Here is a 19,890-nt window from a genome sequence, read left to right as displayed (position 1 = left end):
AAGGGCCAGGGGGCGCCAAGGGGTTAAAGGATGTTCACCTTTGGTACATGTTCCACCTGTTTTGTAAACAATAAATCACTAAAGACAGCGCTCCTCAAAAAAAATATATCTCTGAATATGTGAGCTCAGCAGATTAATATTGGTGCACAAAATAAAATCTGAAATCATGCACTACATAATACCACACAGAGCAAACAAAACAAACACAAAATAAGATGTGATTTAACTTGAATACACAAATAGTGTCCAACAAAAGTGTCCATATAAATAATAATGTAAAAAAAAAATCAATAAATTTTCTTCACTAATTATTATGATAAACTTCTGTGTAATATAACCAAATAACAGCATGAGACTCCACCACGGAATGAAATGAATACACTCACCAGAGCTCCATTTTGGTAAAATTATAAACCAGCTACAAGCGCTTAAATTCTGGGAGCAACGATCTGCAGAGGCACACACCAGCTGATGAAACTCCTTCAAATGACAGTTGACTTTTTCATATATTCAGAATGGGATCATAAAGGAAGAGAGAGGAATCCACATAGTGTAAAAACATCCAGGCATTTATTCAGTAAAAAAAGTATCCAATACACTCACATTTACCAGTGTCAAAGCTGAAACTAGCACAAAATGCATATAGCACTAAGGATCAAAGGTTTGCTCTGGTTCCAATAGGACATAAGCAGCTCAGCCATATGTGGTGACGTCATCTCCAAGGCTGCGCCCTACACGTTTCGTCATCCGACGTCTTGGAACATGTAACATATTTCCACTGCTGCAGCCTCTGCCCAAACAACCTCCCCATACCAGCGTGACAGCAGTACGAGGAGGAGTTCCCCGTACAAGGACAAGCAGATATCCTGACAGGTCTAAACTCTCTGCAGTGCTTTACAGACTCCTGCAACCAAAATGTATTCAGTAAAAAAGGTATCCAATACACTCACATTTACCAGTGTCAAAGCCGACACTAGCACAAAATGCATATAGCAGTAAGGGTCAAAGGTTTGCTCTGGTTCCAATAGGACATCGGCAGCTCACCCACATGTGGTGACGTCATCTCCAAGGCTGCGCCCTACGCGTTTCGTCATCCAACGTCCTGGAACATGTAACATGTTCCCACTGCTGGAGCCTCTGCCCAAACCACCTCCCCGTCCCAGCCTGACAGCAGTACGAGGAGGAGTTCCCGGTACAAGGACAAGCAGATATCCTGACAGGTCTGATCACTCTGCAGTGCTTTTACAGACTCCTGCAACCAAAATGCATTCAGTAAAAAAGGTATCCAATACACTCGCATTTAACAGTGACTAAGCCGACACTAGCACAAAATGCATATAACACTAAGGATCAAAGGTTTGCTCCGGTTCCAATAGATATCGGCAGCTCACCCACATGTGGTGACGTCACCTCCAAGGTCCTACCCTACGCGTTTCGTCATCCAACGTCCTGGAACATGTAACATGTTCCCACTGCTGCAGCCTCTGCCCAAACCACCTCCCCGTCCCAGCGTGACGGCAGTACGAAGAGGAGTTCCCCGTACAAGGACAAGCAGATATACTGACAGGTCTGATCACTCTGCAGTGCTTCACAGGCTCCTGCAACCAAAGAAAAAAAAAAATGTGCATTTATTATTTTTGATCAAAAGGTGAACCTATCCTTTAAGTCAGAAATGGCAGCAAACACAGAGCTACAGCCTGGGCAACTACGTTTTTTTAATATACATGTCACATGTACAGGTTTGCAGCCTCTTGCATTTATTCTTGAATGTGTTTGTAGGCTCTAGTCCAAACCTGTAGCATTGTGTTGTGGTGTGTGTTTTTTTTAGGACAACTGGTCCTTTAATTAAACACATCAAAATGTGTTTATATGAAGTGCGGTTCTCACATTCGATTATGTGGCGCTAATGAAGTGCGATTTATTCTCTGCCACCATTTATCACAGCGTTAAATCTTCATTGTGCTTTCCTTATTATCTCCACGTGTGTGATATCAAGAAATACAGGTACTGGTAAAGAAGATCCCAACTCTGTGTACTTCTTTTACCAAAGATTTTATTAGGCATGTTCAGAAACATACAAATTGTGTGATACAAAAGATAGGGGAACAACACACAGCAAGCACAGAAATACACATACAAGACCCGCGCTGGAGTCCAGATAGCACTGTGGAATATAAAAGGCTGCGAGATCCACAACCACTTTCAGCAGCAGTATTATTATTATTATTATTATTATTAATATACAGTATTTATAAAGCGCCAATAGTTCGCTCAGCGCTGTACATTACAAAGGGGGACAGAACATGTGACAGAACAATACCAATACATTGTAAAACATGAGGGGATTGAGGGCCCTGCTCCTTGGAGCTTACAATCTAGGAGGGAGGGGATGGTGGCACAGGAGGAGATAGATGTGGGGGATGGGGTGGTAGGAAGAGTGGAGGAGGTTGGCAATTAGCAGGGGGTGGGGTAGGCTTCCCTGAAGAGGTGGGTTTTCAGGGTGCGCCTAAAGGAGAGGAGAGTAGGTGATAGTCTGATGGGTTGGGGCAGGGAGTTCCAGAGGATGGGTGACACCCTGGAGAGGTCCTGGAGGCGGGCATGGGAGGAGGAGACCAGGGAACTAGAGAGAAGGAGGTCTTGTGAGGAGCGGAGTGTGTGTGATGGGCGGTACTTGGATATTAGGTCGGTGATGTAGTTCGGGGCAGTATGGTGGACGGCTTTGTACGTCAATGTTAGGATTTTGAATTTGATCCGTTGCGCAATCGGAAGCCAGTGGAGGGATTGGCAGAGGGGGGTGGCGGAGATGGAGCGGTTGGAAAGGTGAATGAGTCTGGCAGCCGTATTCAGGATCGACTGAAGCGGGGATAGCCAGTGGATCCAGCAGTAGGATGGAGTTCCTATTTAGGTGAGATGAGGACAGGACAATGAGGACAGTGTTTTAGTTAAACATGCAAGCTTGACAACGCTGCTTACGGCTTGACCGCGTTGCTTCAGTACAGGGGTGTCAGTGTTGCAACACAACAAATAGCTTTTATTCACCTGCCAAGTTCCTCTCAGGATCACCAAGTAAATTTCAAAGTAGAACTTTAACCCACCAAAAAAAAATGTCAGCACTTGGAGATGGAAGATAATGCTAACTCTATTAACCCCGTCCTCCTACCTAACCAGCATAACTCTGCGTGTGTCAGAGTGGCTGCTGCAGGGGAGAGGAGGGCGCGCCGACAATGAATGAGCCATGGGAATGAAGAGCTCTGGAATTTCACAGCTGACAACGAATGAGCCGTGGGACTGACCAGCTCTGAAATTTCACAGCTGACAACGAATGAGCCGTGGGACTGAAGAGCTCTGGAATTTCACAGCTGTTGTCCAGTGCTCTTACCCTAGGTTCACATCTGTGCAGGTGGTGCCGCTGCGGATCCGCACGGAAATCCGTGCAGCCGCACCACCCGCATAGAGAAGTGCGAACCCTCGGGTGGGTGCCATTAGTTCTAATGGCACGCCGCCCGCACTGGAAAACGCAACCGTACTGGGAACTGAGGTTCCAGTGCGTGCTGCGTTTTCCAAAGAAGTGCAGGGACCTCTTTCCCTGCGTGTCACGGGCACGGGAGTCCATTCAAATGAATGGGCTCTCATGCCCCTGCAAAACGCGGCCCGCATGGCCGCATAGATGGGACTGAAGAGCTCTGGAATTTCACAGCTGACAACGAATGAGCCATGGGACTAATGAGCTCTGGAATTTCACAGCTGTAGTCCAGTGCTCCCTTACACAGGGGAGATGGAGCTGCTGAATCATGTGACCAGATTTATAAAATAAAAAAAAAATACATGACCCTGAAGCTAGTGGAGATCACTAGAGTAGCGGTGTCTACCTAACTGATTTCCAGGTTCCAGGGCCATTGGACTGGTATAGTATGAAGCTAGACCAAAGTATGCATACCTGGAACTCCTTTCCTACTGGCATTACATCATTCCTGAACAGACCATGTCTAAATCTGAACTTCCATACTATGCATTGGCCAATAGGAATACCAAAGTAATGGCATGCATGAGTTGCTTTTTATTCTGACTTCTGCACTGATATCCATTCTACATTTCCTTCCAGCTGAAGGAGGATCAGCAGAAACTGCTCTTAAGACGAGACTTTGAGCTGCAGAGCCTGAGCCTAGAGAGGAGACTGGAGCAAAAGTTCTGGAGCCAGGAGAAGAACGTCCTCCTGCAAGAAGTGCAGCAGTTCAAGCAGAGCTTCTTTCTGACCTTCATGAAGCTCAGGTGGTTTCTTCAGCGATGGCAGAAGGGAAAGGTCCTGCCAAGCGAAGAAGAAGACTTTCTGGAGGTAAGTGTTTGTGAGGCTGCAATGTATCCCCTTTTGTAATGTATAAAACCTGCCTATGAGTGAACCGCTAGGAGCAGACATTATTAAGTGTTCTTGCATAGCAAGGAACACTTATTGTTATCTCACAAGTATATTCTTATTCTTATTCTTATTATAGCCATATTTGCCACGCTAACTCCTCCCACAGTTTTTACACTACAAATACAAGTAATATATCAAAACGTGCGGATTGTTCCCGATCGGATTGCTATTACTTTGTGGAACGTTTCGCCGAATCGTTCAAGAAATATCGCGGTTTTTGCGGCGAAATTTTCCCATAGGAATGCATTGAGCAGCACAGCACAGCTAGAGTGTGCAAAGGAAAAATCAGAAAAATCAGAACATGATTTGTAAACTGCCATCACTCTTTCATTTTCAAGCCCACCTACACATATCTTATATCAAAACGTTCAGCTAACCCTGCTGTCACTAAAAATGTTCACGGCTAGGACATACTCCTGATAGTTTTCAGAATATGACCATGTGTTTGCACCTCACCCCTCCCATTGACTTTCATTGAAAATCCACTCTAGATACCTGACATTTTAAGGGACGTTTTTAAACTGCGACTGTGCCTTCATTTTTAATATTGCAGAGACATACTATATATCAAAATTTAGGTCTTTTTCTTGTGATTGTCACAATATAAACCTTTTTACGGTAGCATTTATACTTTTAAAACTACAAGCGTTTGAAAATGGCAATCGCCAGTGAACTTGGCAAGTTTAAACAGCCTGTTTAGAGCAGAGCTTATCACACACCTGTGACTCACTGAGGTAACAGGTGCAACCAAAGGTCACTCAGGGGGCAGCTGAGTCACATTAGAGTGAGAAAGCTGCAGTGTGGAAGGAAAAATCAGAACATGATTTGTAAACTGCCATCACTCTTTCATTTTCAAGCCCACCTACACATATCTTATATCAAAACGTTCAGCTAACCCTGCTGTCACTAAAAATGTTCACGAATGCCAGTAGTGTACCGCGCTCCAATATATTCTACCTTATGTGATATAATGAATTCATAAGTGTACCACCGATAATCAAATAATTACATCAATTAATTATACTTAAATATATGATTTGTGTAAATATATAAAATAAATTAATTTATCAATGTGAAAAAACAAAAACTATGAATGAAAAATATAAATAAAAAATAAAAAATATTTGCAGTGGGAATGACAGTTCCTTCTGTATAAATGAGATGGTGTTATTATTCAGTCTGGATAAAAATAAAATAAAATTAAAATTAAAATAAAAAAATAAAATAAAATAAAATTAAAATAAAAATAAAATTTAAAATTAAAATTAAAACAAAATGAAAAATAAAATAAAAATTAAATTAAAATTAAAATTAAAATAAATAAAAAATATTTGCAGTGGGAATGACAGTTCCTTCTGTATAAATGAGATGGTATTATTATTCAGTCTGGATAAAAATAAAAATAAAATAAAAATTAAATTAAAATAAAAAAAAAATAAAATTAAAATAAAATTAAAATTAAAATTAAAAAAAAAAATTAAATAAAAATAAAATTAACATAAAATTAAAATAAAAATAAAATTAAAATAACATAAAATAAAAATAAAATTAAAATTAAAATAAAAATAAAAATAAAAATAAAATAAAATTAAAATAAAATTAAAATTAACATAAAATTAAAATTAAATTAAAATAAAAATAAAAATAAAAATAAAATAAAATAAAATAAAAATAAAAATTAAAATTAAAATTAAAATAAAAAAAAAAATAAAATAAAAATAAATAATTGATATCCCGGATAAGACACTATGTTTATTTTCTTTAATATTTAATTAATACTAATTTTAGCACGCAATTGAACTTGGCAAGTTTAAAAAGCCTGTTTAGAACAGGCATGCTGACATTCCTCTCAGAGTGAGTTGTCATAGCAACCCAGCTGTCTCAGCACAGTGAGCCTACTCCGCCCTCTCCAGGTGCAGCAACCAAAGGTCACTCAAGAGGCAGATGACTCACGAGGCTGGACTGTGAGCTTCAAAATACAAGCTGAAATGCATTTCTCACTATCAGGCTTGCAATGTGCACTGCTTACATTTCATCAATCATTTGGTAAAGGTTGCGGCAAGAACACTTTACACAATTTCCCCAGAAATTGTAGATTGTCTAGTTAAGTGTTCTTGCATAGCAAGGAACACTTATTGTTATCTCACATATATATTCTTATTCTTATTCTTATTATAGCCATATTTGCCACGCTAACTCCTCCCACAGTTTTTACACTACAAAGACAAGTAATATATCAAAATGTGCGCATTGATCCCGATCGGATTGCTATTACTTTGTAGAACGTTTCGCCGAATCGTTCAAGAAATATCGCGGTTTTTGCGGCGAAATTTTCCCATAGGAATGCATTGAGCAGCACAGCACAGCTAGAGTGTGCAAAGGAAAAATCAGAAAAATCAGAACATGATTTGTAAACTGCCATCACTCTTTCATTTTCAAGCCCACCTACACATATCTTATATCAAAACGTTCAGCTAACCCTGCTGTCACTAAAAATGTTCACGGCTAGGACATACTCCTGATAGTTTTCACAATATGACCATTTGTTTGGACCTCACACCTCCCATTGACTTTCATTGAAACTCCACTCTAGACACCAGACATTTTAAGGGACGTTTTTAAACTGCGACTGTGCCTTCATTTGTTATCTTTCAGAGACACACTATACATCAAACTGTAGGTCTTTTTCTTGTGATTGTCACATTATAAACCTTTTCACGGTAGCATTTATACTTTTAAAACTACAAGCGTTTGAAGATGGCAATCGCCAGTGAATTTGGCAAGTTTAAATAGCCTGTTTAGAGCACAGCTTCTCAAACACCTGTGACTGACTGAGGTAACAGGTGCAAGCAAAGGTCACTCAGGGGGCAGCTGAGTCACATTAGAGTGAGAAAGCTGCAGTGTGAAAGGAAAAATCAGAACATGATTTGTAAACTGCCATAACTATGTCATTATCAAGCCCACCTACACATATCTTATATCAAAACGTTCAGCTAACCCTGCTGTCACTAAAAATGTTCACGGCTAGGACATACTCCTGATAGTTTTCAGAATATGACCATTTGTTTGCACCTCACTCCTCCCATTGACTTTCATTGAAACTCCACTTTAGACACAAGAAATTTTAAGGGACGTTTTTAAACTGCGACTGTGCCTTCATTTTTAATATTGCAGAGACATACTATATATCAAAATTTAGGTCTGTTTCTTGTGATTGTCACAATATAAGCCTTTTCACGGTACCATTTATACTTTTAAAACTACAAGCGTTTGAAGATGGCAATCGCCAGTGATGTCAGCAACTTGGAGCAGTTTGTTTATAACCATGACTCTGCCCTTGGTGTGGAGGGAGTTGCCATAGGAACCCAGCTGTGTGAGCAGGAAGCAGAGAGACAAAAGCTAACCTGCCCACTCCAGTTGTGTGGAGGCCAGAACACCACACAATTTCCACAGAAATTGTGAAGACGCCAGTGAAGTAAGCAATTTGAAGCAGTTTGTTTTTAACCGCTCTTCTCTGCCATATTTGAAATCTAATTCTTTTTCTTATTATAGCCATATTTGCCACGCTAACTCCTCCCACAGTTTTTACACTACAAAGACAAGTAATATATCAAAACGTGCGCATTGATCCCGATCGGATTGCTATTACTTTGTAGAACGTTTCGCCGAATCGTTCAAGAAATATCGCGGTTTTTGCGGCGAAATTTTCCCATAGGAATGCATTGAGCAGCACAGCACAGCTAGAGTGTGCAAAGGAAAAATCAGAAAAATCAGAACATGATTTGTAAACTGCCATCACTCTTTCATTTTCAAGCCCACCTACACATATCTTATATCAAAACGTTCAGCTAACCCTGCTGTCACTAAAAATGTTCACGAATGCCAGTAGTGTACCGCGCTCCAATATATTCTACCTTATGTGATATAATGAATTCATAAGTGTACAAATAATTACATCAATTAATTATACTTAAATATATGATTTGTGTAAATATATAAAATAAATTAATTTATCAATGTGAAAAAACAAAAACTATGAATGAAAAATATAAATAAAAAATAAAAAATATTTGCAGTGGGAATGACAGTTCCTTCTGTATAAATGAGATGGTGTTATTATTCAGTCTGGATAAAAATAAAAATAAAATAAAATTAAAATAAAAATAAAATTAAAAATTAAAATTAAAACAAAATAAAAATTAAAAATAAAATAAAAATTAAATAAAAATTAAAATAAATAAAAAATATTTGCAGTGGGAATGACAGTTCCTTCTGTATAAATGAGATGGTATTCTTATTCAGTCTGGATAAAAATAAAATAAAAATTTAATTAAAATAAAAAAAAAAAAATTAAAATTAAAATAAAATTAAAAATAAAATAAAAATAAAAATTAAAATAAAATTAAATTTAAAAAAAAATTAAAATCAAAATTAAATTAACATAAAATTAAAATAAAAATAAAATTAAAATTAAAATAAAAATAAAATTAAAAATAAAAATAAAATTAAAAATAAAATAAAATTAAAATAAAAATAAAATTAAAATTAACATAAAATTAAAATAAAAATAAAATTAAAATTAAAATAAAAATATAATTAAAAATAAAAATATAATTAAAAATAAAAATAAAATTAAAAATAAAATAAAAAAAAATAAAATTAAAATTAACATAAAATTAAAATAAAAATAAAATTAAAATAAAATTAAAATTAAAATTAAAATAAACATAAAATTAAAATAAAATAAAAATAAAAATAAAATTAAAAATAAAATAATAAAAATTAAAATAAAATTAAAATAAAAAAAAAATTAAAATAAAAATAAAAATAAATAATTGATTTCCCGGATAAGACACTATGTTTCTTTTCTTTAATATTTAATTAATACTAATTTTAGCACGCAATTGAACTTGGCAAGTTTAAAAAGCCTGTTTAGAACACACATGCTGACATTCCTCTCAGAGTGAGTTGTCATAGCAACCCAGCTGTCTCAGCACAGTGAGCCTACTCCGCCCTCTCCAGGTGCAGCAACCAAAGGTCACTCAAGAGGCAGATGACTCACGAGGCTGGACTGTGAGCTTCAAAATACAAGCTGAAATGCATTTCTCACTATCAGGCTTGCAATGTGCCCTGCTTACATTTCATCAATCATTTGGTAAAGGTTGCGGCAAGAACACTTTACACAATTTCCCCAGAAATTGTAGATTGTCTAGTTAAGTGTTCTTGCATAGCAAGGAACACTTATTGTTATCTCACATATATATTCTTATTCTTATTCTTATTATAGCCATATTTGCCACGCTAACTCCTCCCACAGTTTTTACACTACAAAAACAAGTAATATATCAAAACGTGCGGATTGTTCCCGATCGGATTGCTATTACTTTGTGGAACGTTTCGCCAAATCGTTCAAGAAATATCGCGGTTTTTGCGGCAAAATTTTCCCATAGGAATGCATTGAGCAACTAGAGTGAGAAGTGACAAATCTAGAGTGTAGAAGGAAAAATCAGAACATGATTTGTAAACTGCCATCACTCTGCCATTTTCAAGCCCACCTACACATATCTTATATCAAAACGTTCAGCTAACCCTGCTGTCACTAAAAATGTTCACGGCTAGGACATACTCCTGATAGTTTTCAGAATATGACCATTTGTTTGCACATCACCCCTCCCATTGACTTTCATTGAAACTCCACTCTAGACACCAGACATTTTAAGGGACGTTTTTAAACTGCGACTGTGCCTTCATTTGTTATCTTTCAGAGACATACTATACATCAAACTGTAGGTCTTTTTCTTGTGATTGTCACAATATAAACCTTTTCACGGTAGCATTTATACTTTTAAAACTACAAGCGTTTGAAGATGGCAATTGCCAGTGAATTTGGCAAGTTTAAACAGCCTGTTTAGAGCACAGCTCCTCACACACCTGTGACTGACTGAGGTAACAGGTGCAAGCAAAGGTCACTCAGGGGGCAGCTGAGTCACATTAGAGTGAGAAAGCTGCAGTGTGAAAGGAAAAATCAGAACATGATTTGTAAACTGCCATAACTATGTCATTATCAAGCCCACCTACACATATCTTATATCAAAACGTTCAGCTAACCCTGCTGTCACTAAAAATGTTCACGGCTAGGACATACTCCTGATAGTTTTCAGAATATGACCATTTGTTTGCACCTCACTCCTCCCATTGACTTTCATTGAAACTCCACTTTAGACACAAGAAATTTTAAGGGACGTTTTTAAACTGCGACTGTGCCTTCATTTTTAATATTGCAGAGACATACTATATATCAAAATTTAGGTCTGTTTCTTGTGATTGTCACAATATAAGCCTTTTCACGGTAGCATTTATACTTTTAAAACTACAACCGTTTGAAGATGGCAATCGCCAGTGATGTCAGCAACTTGGAGCAGTTTGTTTATAACCATGACTCTGCCCTTGGTGTGGAGGGAGTTGCCATAGGAACCCAGCTGTGTGAGCAGGAAGCAGAGAGACAAAAGCTAACCTGCCCACTCCAGTTGTGTGGAGGCCAGAACACCACACAATTTCCACAGAAATTGTGAAGACGCCAGTGAAGTAAGCAATTTGAAGCAGTTTGTTTTTAACCGCTCTTCTCTGCCATATTTGAAATCTAATTCTTATTCTTATTATAGCCATATTTGCCACGCTAACTCCTCCCACAGTTTTTACACTACAAAGACAAGTAATATATCAAAACGTGCGCATTGATCCCGATCGGATTGCTATTACTTTGTAGAACGTTTCGCCGAATCGTTCAAGAAATATCGCGGTTTTTGCGGCGAAATTTTCCCATAGGAATGCATTGAGCAGCACAGCACAGCTAGAGTGTGCAAAGGAAAAATCAGAAAAATCAGAACATGATTTGTAAACTGCCATCACTCTGCCATTTTCAAGCCCACCTACGCATATCTTATATCAAAACGTTCAGCTAACCCTGCTGTCACTAAAAATGTTCACGAATGCCAGTAGTGTACCGCGCTCCAATATATTCTACCTTATGTGATATAATGAATTCATAAGTGTACCACCGATAATCAAATAATTACATCAATTAATTATACTTAAATATATGATTTGTGTAAATATATAAAATAAATTAATTTATCAATGTGAAAAAACAAAAACTATGAATGAAAAATATAAATAAAAAATAAAAAATATTTGCAGTGGGAATGACAGTTCCTTCTGTATAAATGAGATGGTGTTATTATTCAGTCTGGATAAAAATAAAAATAAAATAAAATTAAAATAAAAATAAAATTAAAAATTAAAATTAAAATAAAATTAAAAATAAAAATAAAATTAAAAATAAAATAAAATTAAAATAAAAATAAAATTAAAATTAACATAAAATTAAAATAAAAATAAAATTAAAATAAAATTAAAATTAAATAAAAATTAAAATAAATAAAAAATATTTGCAGTGGGAATGACAGTTCCTTCTGTATAAATGAGATGGTATTATTATTCAGTCTGGATAAAAAAAAAAATAAAATAAAAATTTATTAAAATAAAAAAAAAATAAAATTAAAATAAAATTAAAAATAAAATAAAAATAAAAATTAAAATCAAAATTAAATTAACATAAATATAAAATTAAAATAAAATAAAAATAAAATTAAAAATAAAATAAAATAATAAAAATTAAAATTAAATTAAAATAAAAAAAAATTAAAATAAAAAAATAAATAAATAATTGATATCCCGGATAAGACACTATGTTTCTTTTCTTTAATATTTAATTAATACTAATTTTAGCACGCAATTGAACTTGGCAAGTTTAAAAAGCCTGTTTAGAACACACATGCTGACATTCCTCTCAGAGTGAGTTGTCATAGCAACCCAGCTGTCTCAGCACAGTGAGCCTACTCCGCCCTCTCCAGGTGCAGCAACCAAAGGTCACTCAAGAGGCAGATGACTCACCAGGCTGGACTGTGAGCTTCAAAATACAAGCTGAAATGCATTTCTCACTATCAGGCTTGCAATGTGCACTGCTTACATTTCATCAATCATTTGGTAAAGGTTGCGGCAAGAACACTTTACACAATTTCCCCAGAAATTGTAGATTGTCTAGTTCTTATTCTTATTATTATAGCCAAATTTGCCACGCTAACTCCTCCCACAGTTTTTACACTACAAAGACAAGTAATATATCAAAACGTGCGGATTGTTCCCGATCGGATTGCTATTACTTTGTGGAACGTTTCGCCGAATCGTTCAAGAAATATCGCGGTTTTTGTGGCGAAATTTTCCCATAGGAATGAATGGTGCATCTAGAGTGGCAGCAGAGCACAGCTAGAGTGTGCAAAGGAAAAATCAGAACATGATTTGTAAACTGCCATCACTCTGCCATTTTCAAGCCCACCTACACATATCTTATATCAAAACGTTCAGCTAACCCTGCTGTCACTAAAAATGTTCACGGCTAGGACATACTCCTGATAGTTTTCATAATATGACCATTTGTTTGCACATCACCCCTCCCATTGACTTTCATTGAAACTCCACTCTAGACACCAGACATTTTAAGGGACGTTTTTAAACTGCGACTGTGCCTTCATTTGTTATCTTTCAGAGACATACTATACATCAAACTGTAGGTCTTTTTCTTGTGATTGTCACAATATAAACCTTTTCACGGTAGCATTTATACTTTTAAAACTACAAGCGTTTGAAGATGGCAATCGCCAGTGAATTTGGCAAGTTTAAACAGCCTGTTTAGAGCACAGCTCCTCACACACCTGTGACTGACTGAGGTAACAGGTGCAAGCAAAGGTCACTCAGGGGGCAGCTGAGTCACATTAGAGTGAGAAAGCTGCAGTGTGAAAGGAAAAATCAGAACATGATTTGTAAACTGCCATCACTCTGTCATTTTCAAGCCCACCTACACATATCTTATATCAAAACGTTCAGCTAACCCTGCTGTCACTAAAAATGTTCACGGCTAGGACATACTCCTGATAGTTTTCAGAATATGACCATTTGTTTGCACCTCACTCCTCCCATTGACTTTCATTGAAACTCCACTTTAGACACAAGAAATTTTAAGGGACGTTTTTAAACTGCGACTGTGCCTTCATTTGTTATCTTTCAGAGACATACTATACATCAAAATTTAGGTCTGTTTCTTGTGATTGTCACAATATAAGCCTTTTCACGGTAGCATTTATACTTTTAAATCTACAACCGTTTGAAGATGGCAATCGCCAGTGATGTCAGCAACTTGGAGCAGTTTGTTTATAACCATGACTCTGCCCTTGGTGTGGAGGGAGTTGCCATAGGAACCCAGCTGTGTGAGCAGGAAGCAGAGAGACAAAAGCTAACCTGCCCACTCCAGTTGTGTGGAGGCCAGAACACCACACAATTTCCACAGAAATTGTGAAGACGCCAGTGAAGTGAGCAATTTGAAGCAGTTTGTTTTTAACCGCTCTTCTCTGCCATATTTGAAATCTAATTCTTATTCTTATTATAGCCATATTTGCCACGCTAACTCCTCCCACAGTTTTTACACTACAAAGACAAGTAATATATCAAAACGTGCGCATTGATCCCGATCGGATTGCTATTACTTTGTAGAACGTTTCGCCGAATCGTTCAAGAAATATCGCGGTTTTTGCGGCGAAATTTTCCCATAGGAATGCATTGAGCAGCACAGCACAGCTAGAGTGTGCAAAGGAAAAATCAGAAAAATCAGAACATGATTTGTAAACTGCCATCACTCTGCCATTTTCAAGCCCACCTACACATATCTTATATCAAAACGTTCAGCTAACCCTGCTGTCACTAAAAATGTTCACGAATACCAGTAGTGTACCGCGCTCCAATATATTCTACCTTATGTGATATAATGAATTCATAAGTGTACCACCGATAATCAAATAATTACATCAATTAATTATACTTAAATATATGATTTGTGTAAATATATAAAATAAATTAATTTATCAATGTGAAAAAACAAAAACTATGAATGAAAAATATAAATAAAAAATAAAAAATATTTGCAGTGGGAATGACAGTTCCTTCTGTATAAATGAGATGGTGTTATTATTCAGTCTGGATAAAAATAAAAATAAAATAAAATTAAAATAAAAATAAAATTAAAAATTAAAATTAAAACAAAATAAAAATTACAAATAAAATAAATATTAAATAAAAATTAAAATAAATAAAAAATATTTGCAGTGGGAATGACAGTTCCTTCTGTATAAATGAGATGGTATTATTATTCAGTCTGGATAAAAATAAAAATAAAATAAAAATTTAATTAAAATAAAAAAAAATAAAATTAAAATTAAAATAAAATTAAAAATAAAATAAAAATTAAAATAAAAATAAAATTAAAATAAAAATAAAAATAAAATTAAAATAAAAATAAAAATAAAATTAAAAATAAAAATAAAAATAAAAATAAAATTAAAAATAAAATAAAATAAAATAATAAAAATTAAAATTAAAATAAAATTAAAATAAAAAAAAAATTTAAATAAAAATAAAAATAAATAATTGATATCCCGGATAAGACACTATGTTTCTTTTCTTTAATATTTAATTAATACTAATTTTAGCACGCAATTGAACTTGGCAAGTTTAAAAAGCCTGTTTAGAACAGGCATGCTGACATTCCTCTCAGAGTGAGTTGTCATAGCAACCCAGCTGTCTCAGCACAGTGAGCCTACTCCGCCCTCTCCAGGTGCAGCAACCAAAGGTCACTCAAGAGGCAGATGACTCACCAGGCTGGACTGTGAGCTTCAAAATACAAGCTGAAATGCATTTCTCACTATCAGGCTTGCAATGTGCACTGCTTACATTTCATCAATCATTTGGTAAAGGTTGCGGCAAGAACACTTTACACAATTTCCCCAGAAATTGTAGATTGTCTAGTTATTATTATTATACAGGATTTATGGCGCCAACAGTTTGCTCAGCGATTTACAATATAACGGGAGACAATACAGTTCAATATAAGAGGGATAGGAGGGCCCTGATCCTGGGAGCTTACAATCTAAGAGGAAAGGGCTAGTGGTACAAAAGGTAACAACTGTGGGGGATGGACTGGTAGGAGAAATAGATGATTCCGTTATTAGCTGAAGGCAGGTTGGGCTCCCTGAAGAAGGTTTTCAGAGATCACATAAAAGTGGGCAGAGTAGGCGATAGTCGGATAGATTTGGGTAGAGTTCCAGAGGATGGGGAGGCTCTGGAGAAGTCCTGGAGACGAGCATGGGAGGAGACAAGGGAGTGAGAGAGTAGGAGGTCGTGGGAGGAGCGGAGAGGACGGTTTGGGTGATATTTGGAGACAAGATTTGGTGACACAGTATAAAACTAAAAAAAAATGGCGGTATGGGGATTTGCAGGAACCATTGTTAGCATTCCCGTCTCTTCATATTTTTATGTGCAAAAAATGCTCTTACCCACCTAGTAAAATTGTGCATTATCATTGGCAATTGGTCATTCTAGGTAAATTATGAAAACGTAAGAATCGATTATGTGGCAGATGAGCGTTCTATGGGAGCCGTGTTGCCTGCAAAGATTTTTTATTGTGTATCCAGTTGTGAGATTTTATACAGCTCCATCACACAGGACATTCGGGTGGATGGCAGCATACACAGCAAAGGAACGCAATGGTAGCCTCTCTATACCCCCATCCTGTTGACTGGATACTGAAAGAGCAGAAGGAGACTCCCTGTGCTCCCTGTGTTATCTGCACCTACTGCATGCAGCACACATATGGAGGCAACTGAAGTAGATTATATTAGGGTAGACATTCTCCACCGAGGGTTCCTCCTGAGGGTTGCTGGGGGTTCATTTAGATGTCGCTGATTGCATGCCATCTGATGGTGCCTACCACTGATTAAACCGACAGTCTGCAGGAGTCCTGCATAGCACCCACGATCTGCTGATCGCTGGCACCTTCCTTTATTTTTTTTGCAGGTTACAAAAAAAAAGTGCATTTTTATTTATTTTTAAAGGTTAACTTATCCTTTTAGGAGAGCCGTAAAAATATATATAACTTGTAGATTTCAGAAGAAGATGTAACCGAGATGATCTGTGATTTTTTTTTTTTTTTTTTTTTTTTTTTTAATTGTTAAATCAGAATTTACAAAACCATTATTTCAAAGCTGCAACCTAGACTTCACTTAGCCGATTGTTTTGAATCTTCTGTATGTAATTAAATGCCGTATCTAAGCCAGTCACCGGTTCCGCTGTCATGTTAGTGAGTCGGATCTCTAATTGATCTTAAGCAAGCCAATTAGGAAGCTTATGTGTCTTTGAAGAATTATGCAGCAAATGGATATTGTCTCGCCTAAATAGCTGAGTAATCACAACATCCCATTGTAATACCGGCTGATACGTGCAACTATGACAGCCATTGTGCAGAGCGCCCTTTATTGGTCCGGATAATTTTTTTGCAGTTAAGCCGTTCTCCTGTACTTTACATTGTTCTCCCGTTGCTAGAGGCTAGTATTTGTCACATGATTGATCACACACAGCCCCATCCTTTCCTCTTCTTATACATTGGCGTGAATTGGTAACATGAGGCTTTTTGGCAGCACTCAGTAGGGAGCCATTGGCTTGGCATTAGGAGTCCGCCCCGAGGCCTTGTGTTCCTGGTCCTGACAGCAGCTGTTATGGATGAAGCTTTACATGTGACTAACCCCATCTTCCCACCGAGTACCCGGCCAGGATTTTATTAGACTAATGTGGATTATAGGAGACACAGAGCTGGATCGAGCTGATTATCTGATGCTCAGAGAATTACAGGAAGGCGACATATGCCATATAAACCAGTTCAGAGACAAGCGGCAGGGTGAAAGGGTTAAAAGGTCAGTTACCCCCCCCCCATGAATGAAGCTTGCATATTAACCCATCAGGAGGGTTTATGCTTTCAGGATCTGAGATTTATTTATTTCATGTACTTATATATCGCCGTCAATTTACGCAGCACTTTACATATATATTGTACATTCACATCAGTCCCTAACCCTCAAGGGGCGTACAATCTAAGGTCCCTAACCCTCAAGGGGCGTACAATCTAAGGTCCCTAACCCTCAAGGGGCGTACAATCTAAGGTCCCTAACCCTCAAGGGGCGTACAATCTAAGGTCCCTAACCCTCAAGGGGCGTACAATCTAAGGTCCCTAACCCTCAAGGGGCGTACAATCTAAGGTCCCTAACCCTCAAGGGGCGTACAATCTAAGGTCCCTAACCCTCAAGGGGCGTACAATCTAAGGTCCCTAACCCTCAAGGGGTGTACAATCTAAGGTCCCTAACTCACATTCATACATACACATACTAGGGACAATTTAGACAGGAGCCAATTCACCTACCAGCATGTCTTTGGAGTGTGGGAGGAAACCGGAGTACCCGGAGGAAACCCACGCAGGTATAGGGAGAACATGCAAACTCCAGGCAGGTGATGCCGTGGTTGGGATTTGAACCAACGACCCTAGTACTGCCAGACGGAAGTGCTAACCATTTAGCCACTGTGCTGCCAGAGATGCATGTCATGGGAATAAGCACAGAGGAGGATTTTATTTGCTTTTTTTTTTTTTAACACAAAGCAGTGTTATTTTATTTATTTATTACAGGTACTTATATAGCGCCATCAATTTATGCCACGCTTTACATATTTATTGTACATTCACATCAGTTCCTAACCCTCAAGGAGCGTACAATCTAAGGTCCCTAACTCACATTCATACATACACATACTTGGGCCAATTTAGACAGGAGCCAATTAATCTAGCAGCATATCTTTGGAGTGTGGGAGGAAACTTGGAGTACCTGGAGGAAACCCACGCAGGCACAGGGAGAACATGCAAACTCCAGGCAGGTGGTGCTGTGGTTGGGATTCGAACCAACGACCCGAGTACTGCCAGGCAGAAGTGCTAACCATTTAGCCACTGTGCTGCCTGGTGTTTAAAGCAGCCTTTCTCAACCGGGGCGCCTTGAGGTTTCTTCTGGGGCGCCTTGGTAAAATGTCTAAAATGTGCCCAAAACTTGTATACAAAGTTATTTTCAAAGTGATTTGTCATCAAAATAAAGCATGGAGACATGGATGGATGGGGGAGTTTGCTTTGAATATAAAAAATGAATTAGTTTTTTGTGGTGCTCGGATACAGTGTGTAGTTCCTCCATGGTGCTCGGATACAGTGTGTAGTTCCTCCATGGTGCTCGGATACAGTGTGTAGTTCCTCCATGGTGCTCGGATACAGTGTGTAGTTCCTCCATGGTGCTCGGATACAGTGTGTAGTTCCTCCATGGTGCTCGGATACAGTGTGTAGTTCCTCCATGGTGCTCGGATACAGTGCGTAGTTCCTCCATGGTGCTCGGATACAGTGCGTAGTTCCTCCATGGTGCTCGGATACAGTGCGTAGTTCCTCCATGGTGCTCGGATACAGTGCGTAGTTCCTCCATGGTGCTCGGATACAGTGCGTAGTTCCTCCATGGTGCTCGGATACAGTGCGTAGTTCCTCCATGGTGCTCGGATACAGTGCGTAGTTCCTCCATGGTGCTCGGATACAGTGCGTAGTTCCTCCATGGTGCTCGGATACAGTGCGTAGTTCCTCCATGGTGCTCGGATACAGTGCGTAGTTCCTCCATGGTGCTCGGATACAGTGCGTAGTTCCTCCATGGTGCTCGGATACAGTGCGTAGTTCCTCCATGGTGCTCGGATACAGTGCGTAGTTCCTCCATGGTGCTCGGATACAGTGCGTAGTTCCTCCATGGTGCTCGGATACAGTGCGTAGTTCCTCCATGGTGCTCGGATACAGTGCGTAGTTCCTCCATGGTGCTCGGATACAGTGTAGTTCCTCCATGGTGCCTAGCTTGTTTTAAAAAAATAAATAAAAGGAGCAGCCTCTCTCCATACCACTTCTTTGGGCCTTAGGCCATCATGGGCACACCCCCTTGGGCAGGGCCGTGGATAAGTGGGTACCACCAGTTCTTCTGTACAGGGCCCAGGCCAGCAGGGGGGTCCAGGCAGCTGGGTGAATGAGATGTGGGCAGGGAGGGTGATTGGCACAACGAGGGAGGCATTTACTGGAACTGATCCCCTGTATGGCTCTCTGCAGCAGCTGAAAGCTGGCGTCTTCTCCTTTCAGCTGCTGTAGAGCTAACCATACATGGGATCAAATTTGCACCCATCACCCTCCCAGTGCACCATTCATTTCCCCCTATAACCCAGGCTCCCCTGTGTACCCCCACCCCCACAATGCCACCAGTTTTCCTTTACTCCTTTCCACCAGCAGCTACAAGCACACAATAGGATCTTTCCGGATGGAGAGTGTGGGAAGGGTCCAGTAAATGTCACATTTACCAGCCCCTTTCTTTTCTGAATGAACACAATGTGTGAACAGTACCGATCACTAACTGTGTTCATTCATAACTGAAGCATAGTCAACTGTGGTGTTTTTTTTTTCTTTTTTTCAGGGGGTTGGGTGTCAG

At 38.2% G+C, this 19,890-nt stretch overlaps 1 protein-coding gene across 1 annotated transcript in view; it reads left to right on the top strand.

Moving 5' to 3' along the window:
* The window catches only part of LOC149431257 (microtubule cross-linking factor 2-like), a gene marked incomplete at both ends in the record, with an annotated part of 52,476 nt that overhangs the window by 28,296 nt on the left and 4,290 nt on the right, over window positions 1-19,890 (top strand). Inside the window, one exon of the mRNA XM_089665747.1 lies at window positions 4,103-4,333. Within this exon, the coding sequence (XP_089521873.1) occupies window positions 4,103-4,333 (231 nt within the window). The remainder of the gene's footprint in view (window positions 1-4,102; window positions 4,334-19,890) is intronic.

This window comes from Staurois parvus, unplaced genomic scaffold (assembly GCF_062004578.1).
Source record: "Staurois parvus isolate SC_StPar_1 unplaced genomic scaffold, SC_StPar_1.0 ptg002321l, whole genome shotgun sequence".
Classification (NCBI taxonomy): domain Eukaryota; kingdom Metazoa; phylum Chordata; class Amphibia; order Anura; family Ranidae; genus Staurois; species Staurois parvus.
Note: the sequence above shows the minus strand (reverse complement) of the source record. Positions and strands in the feature narration are given on the sequence as shown.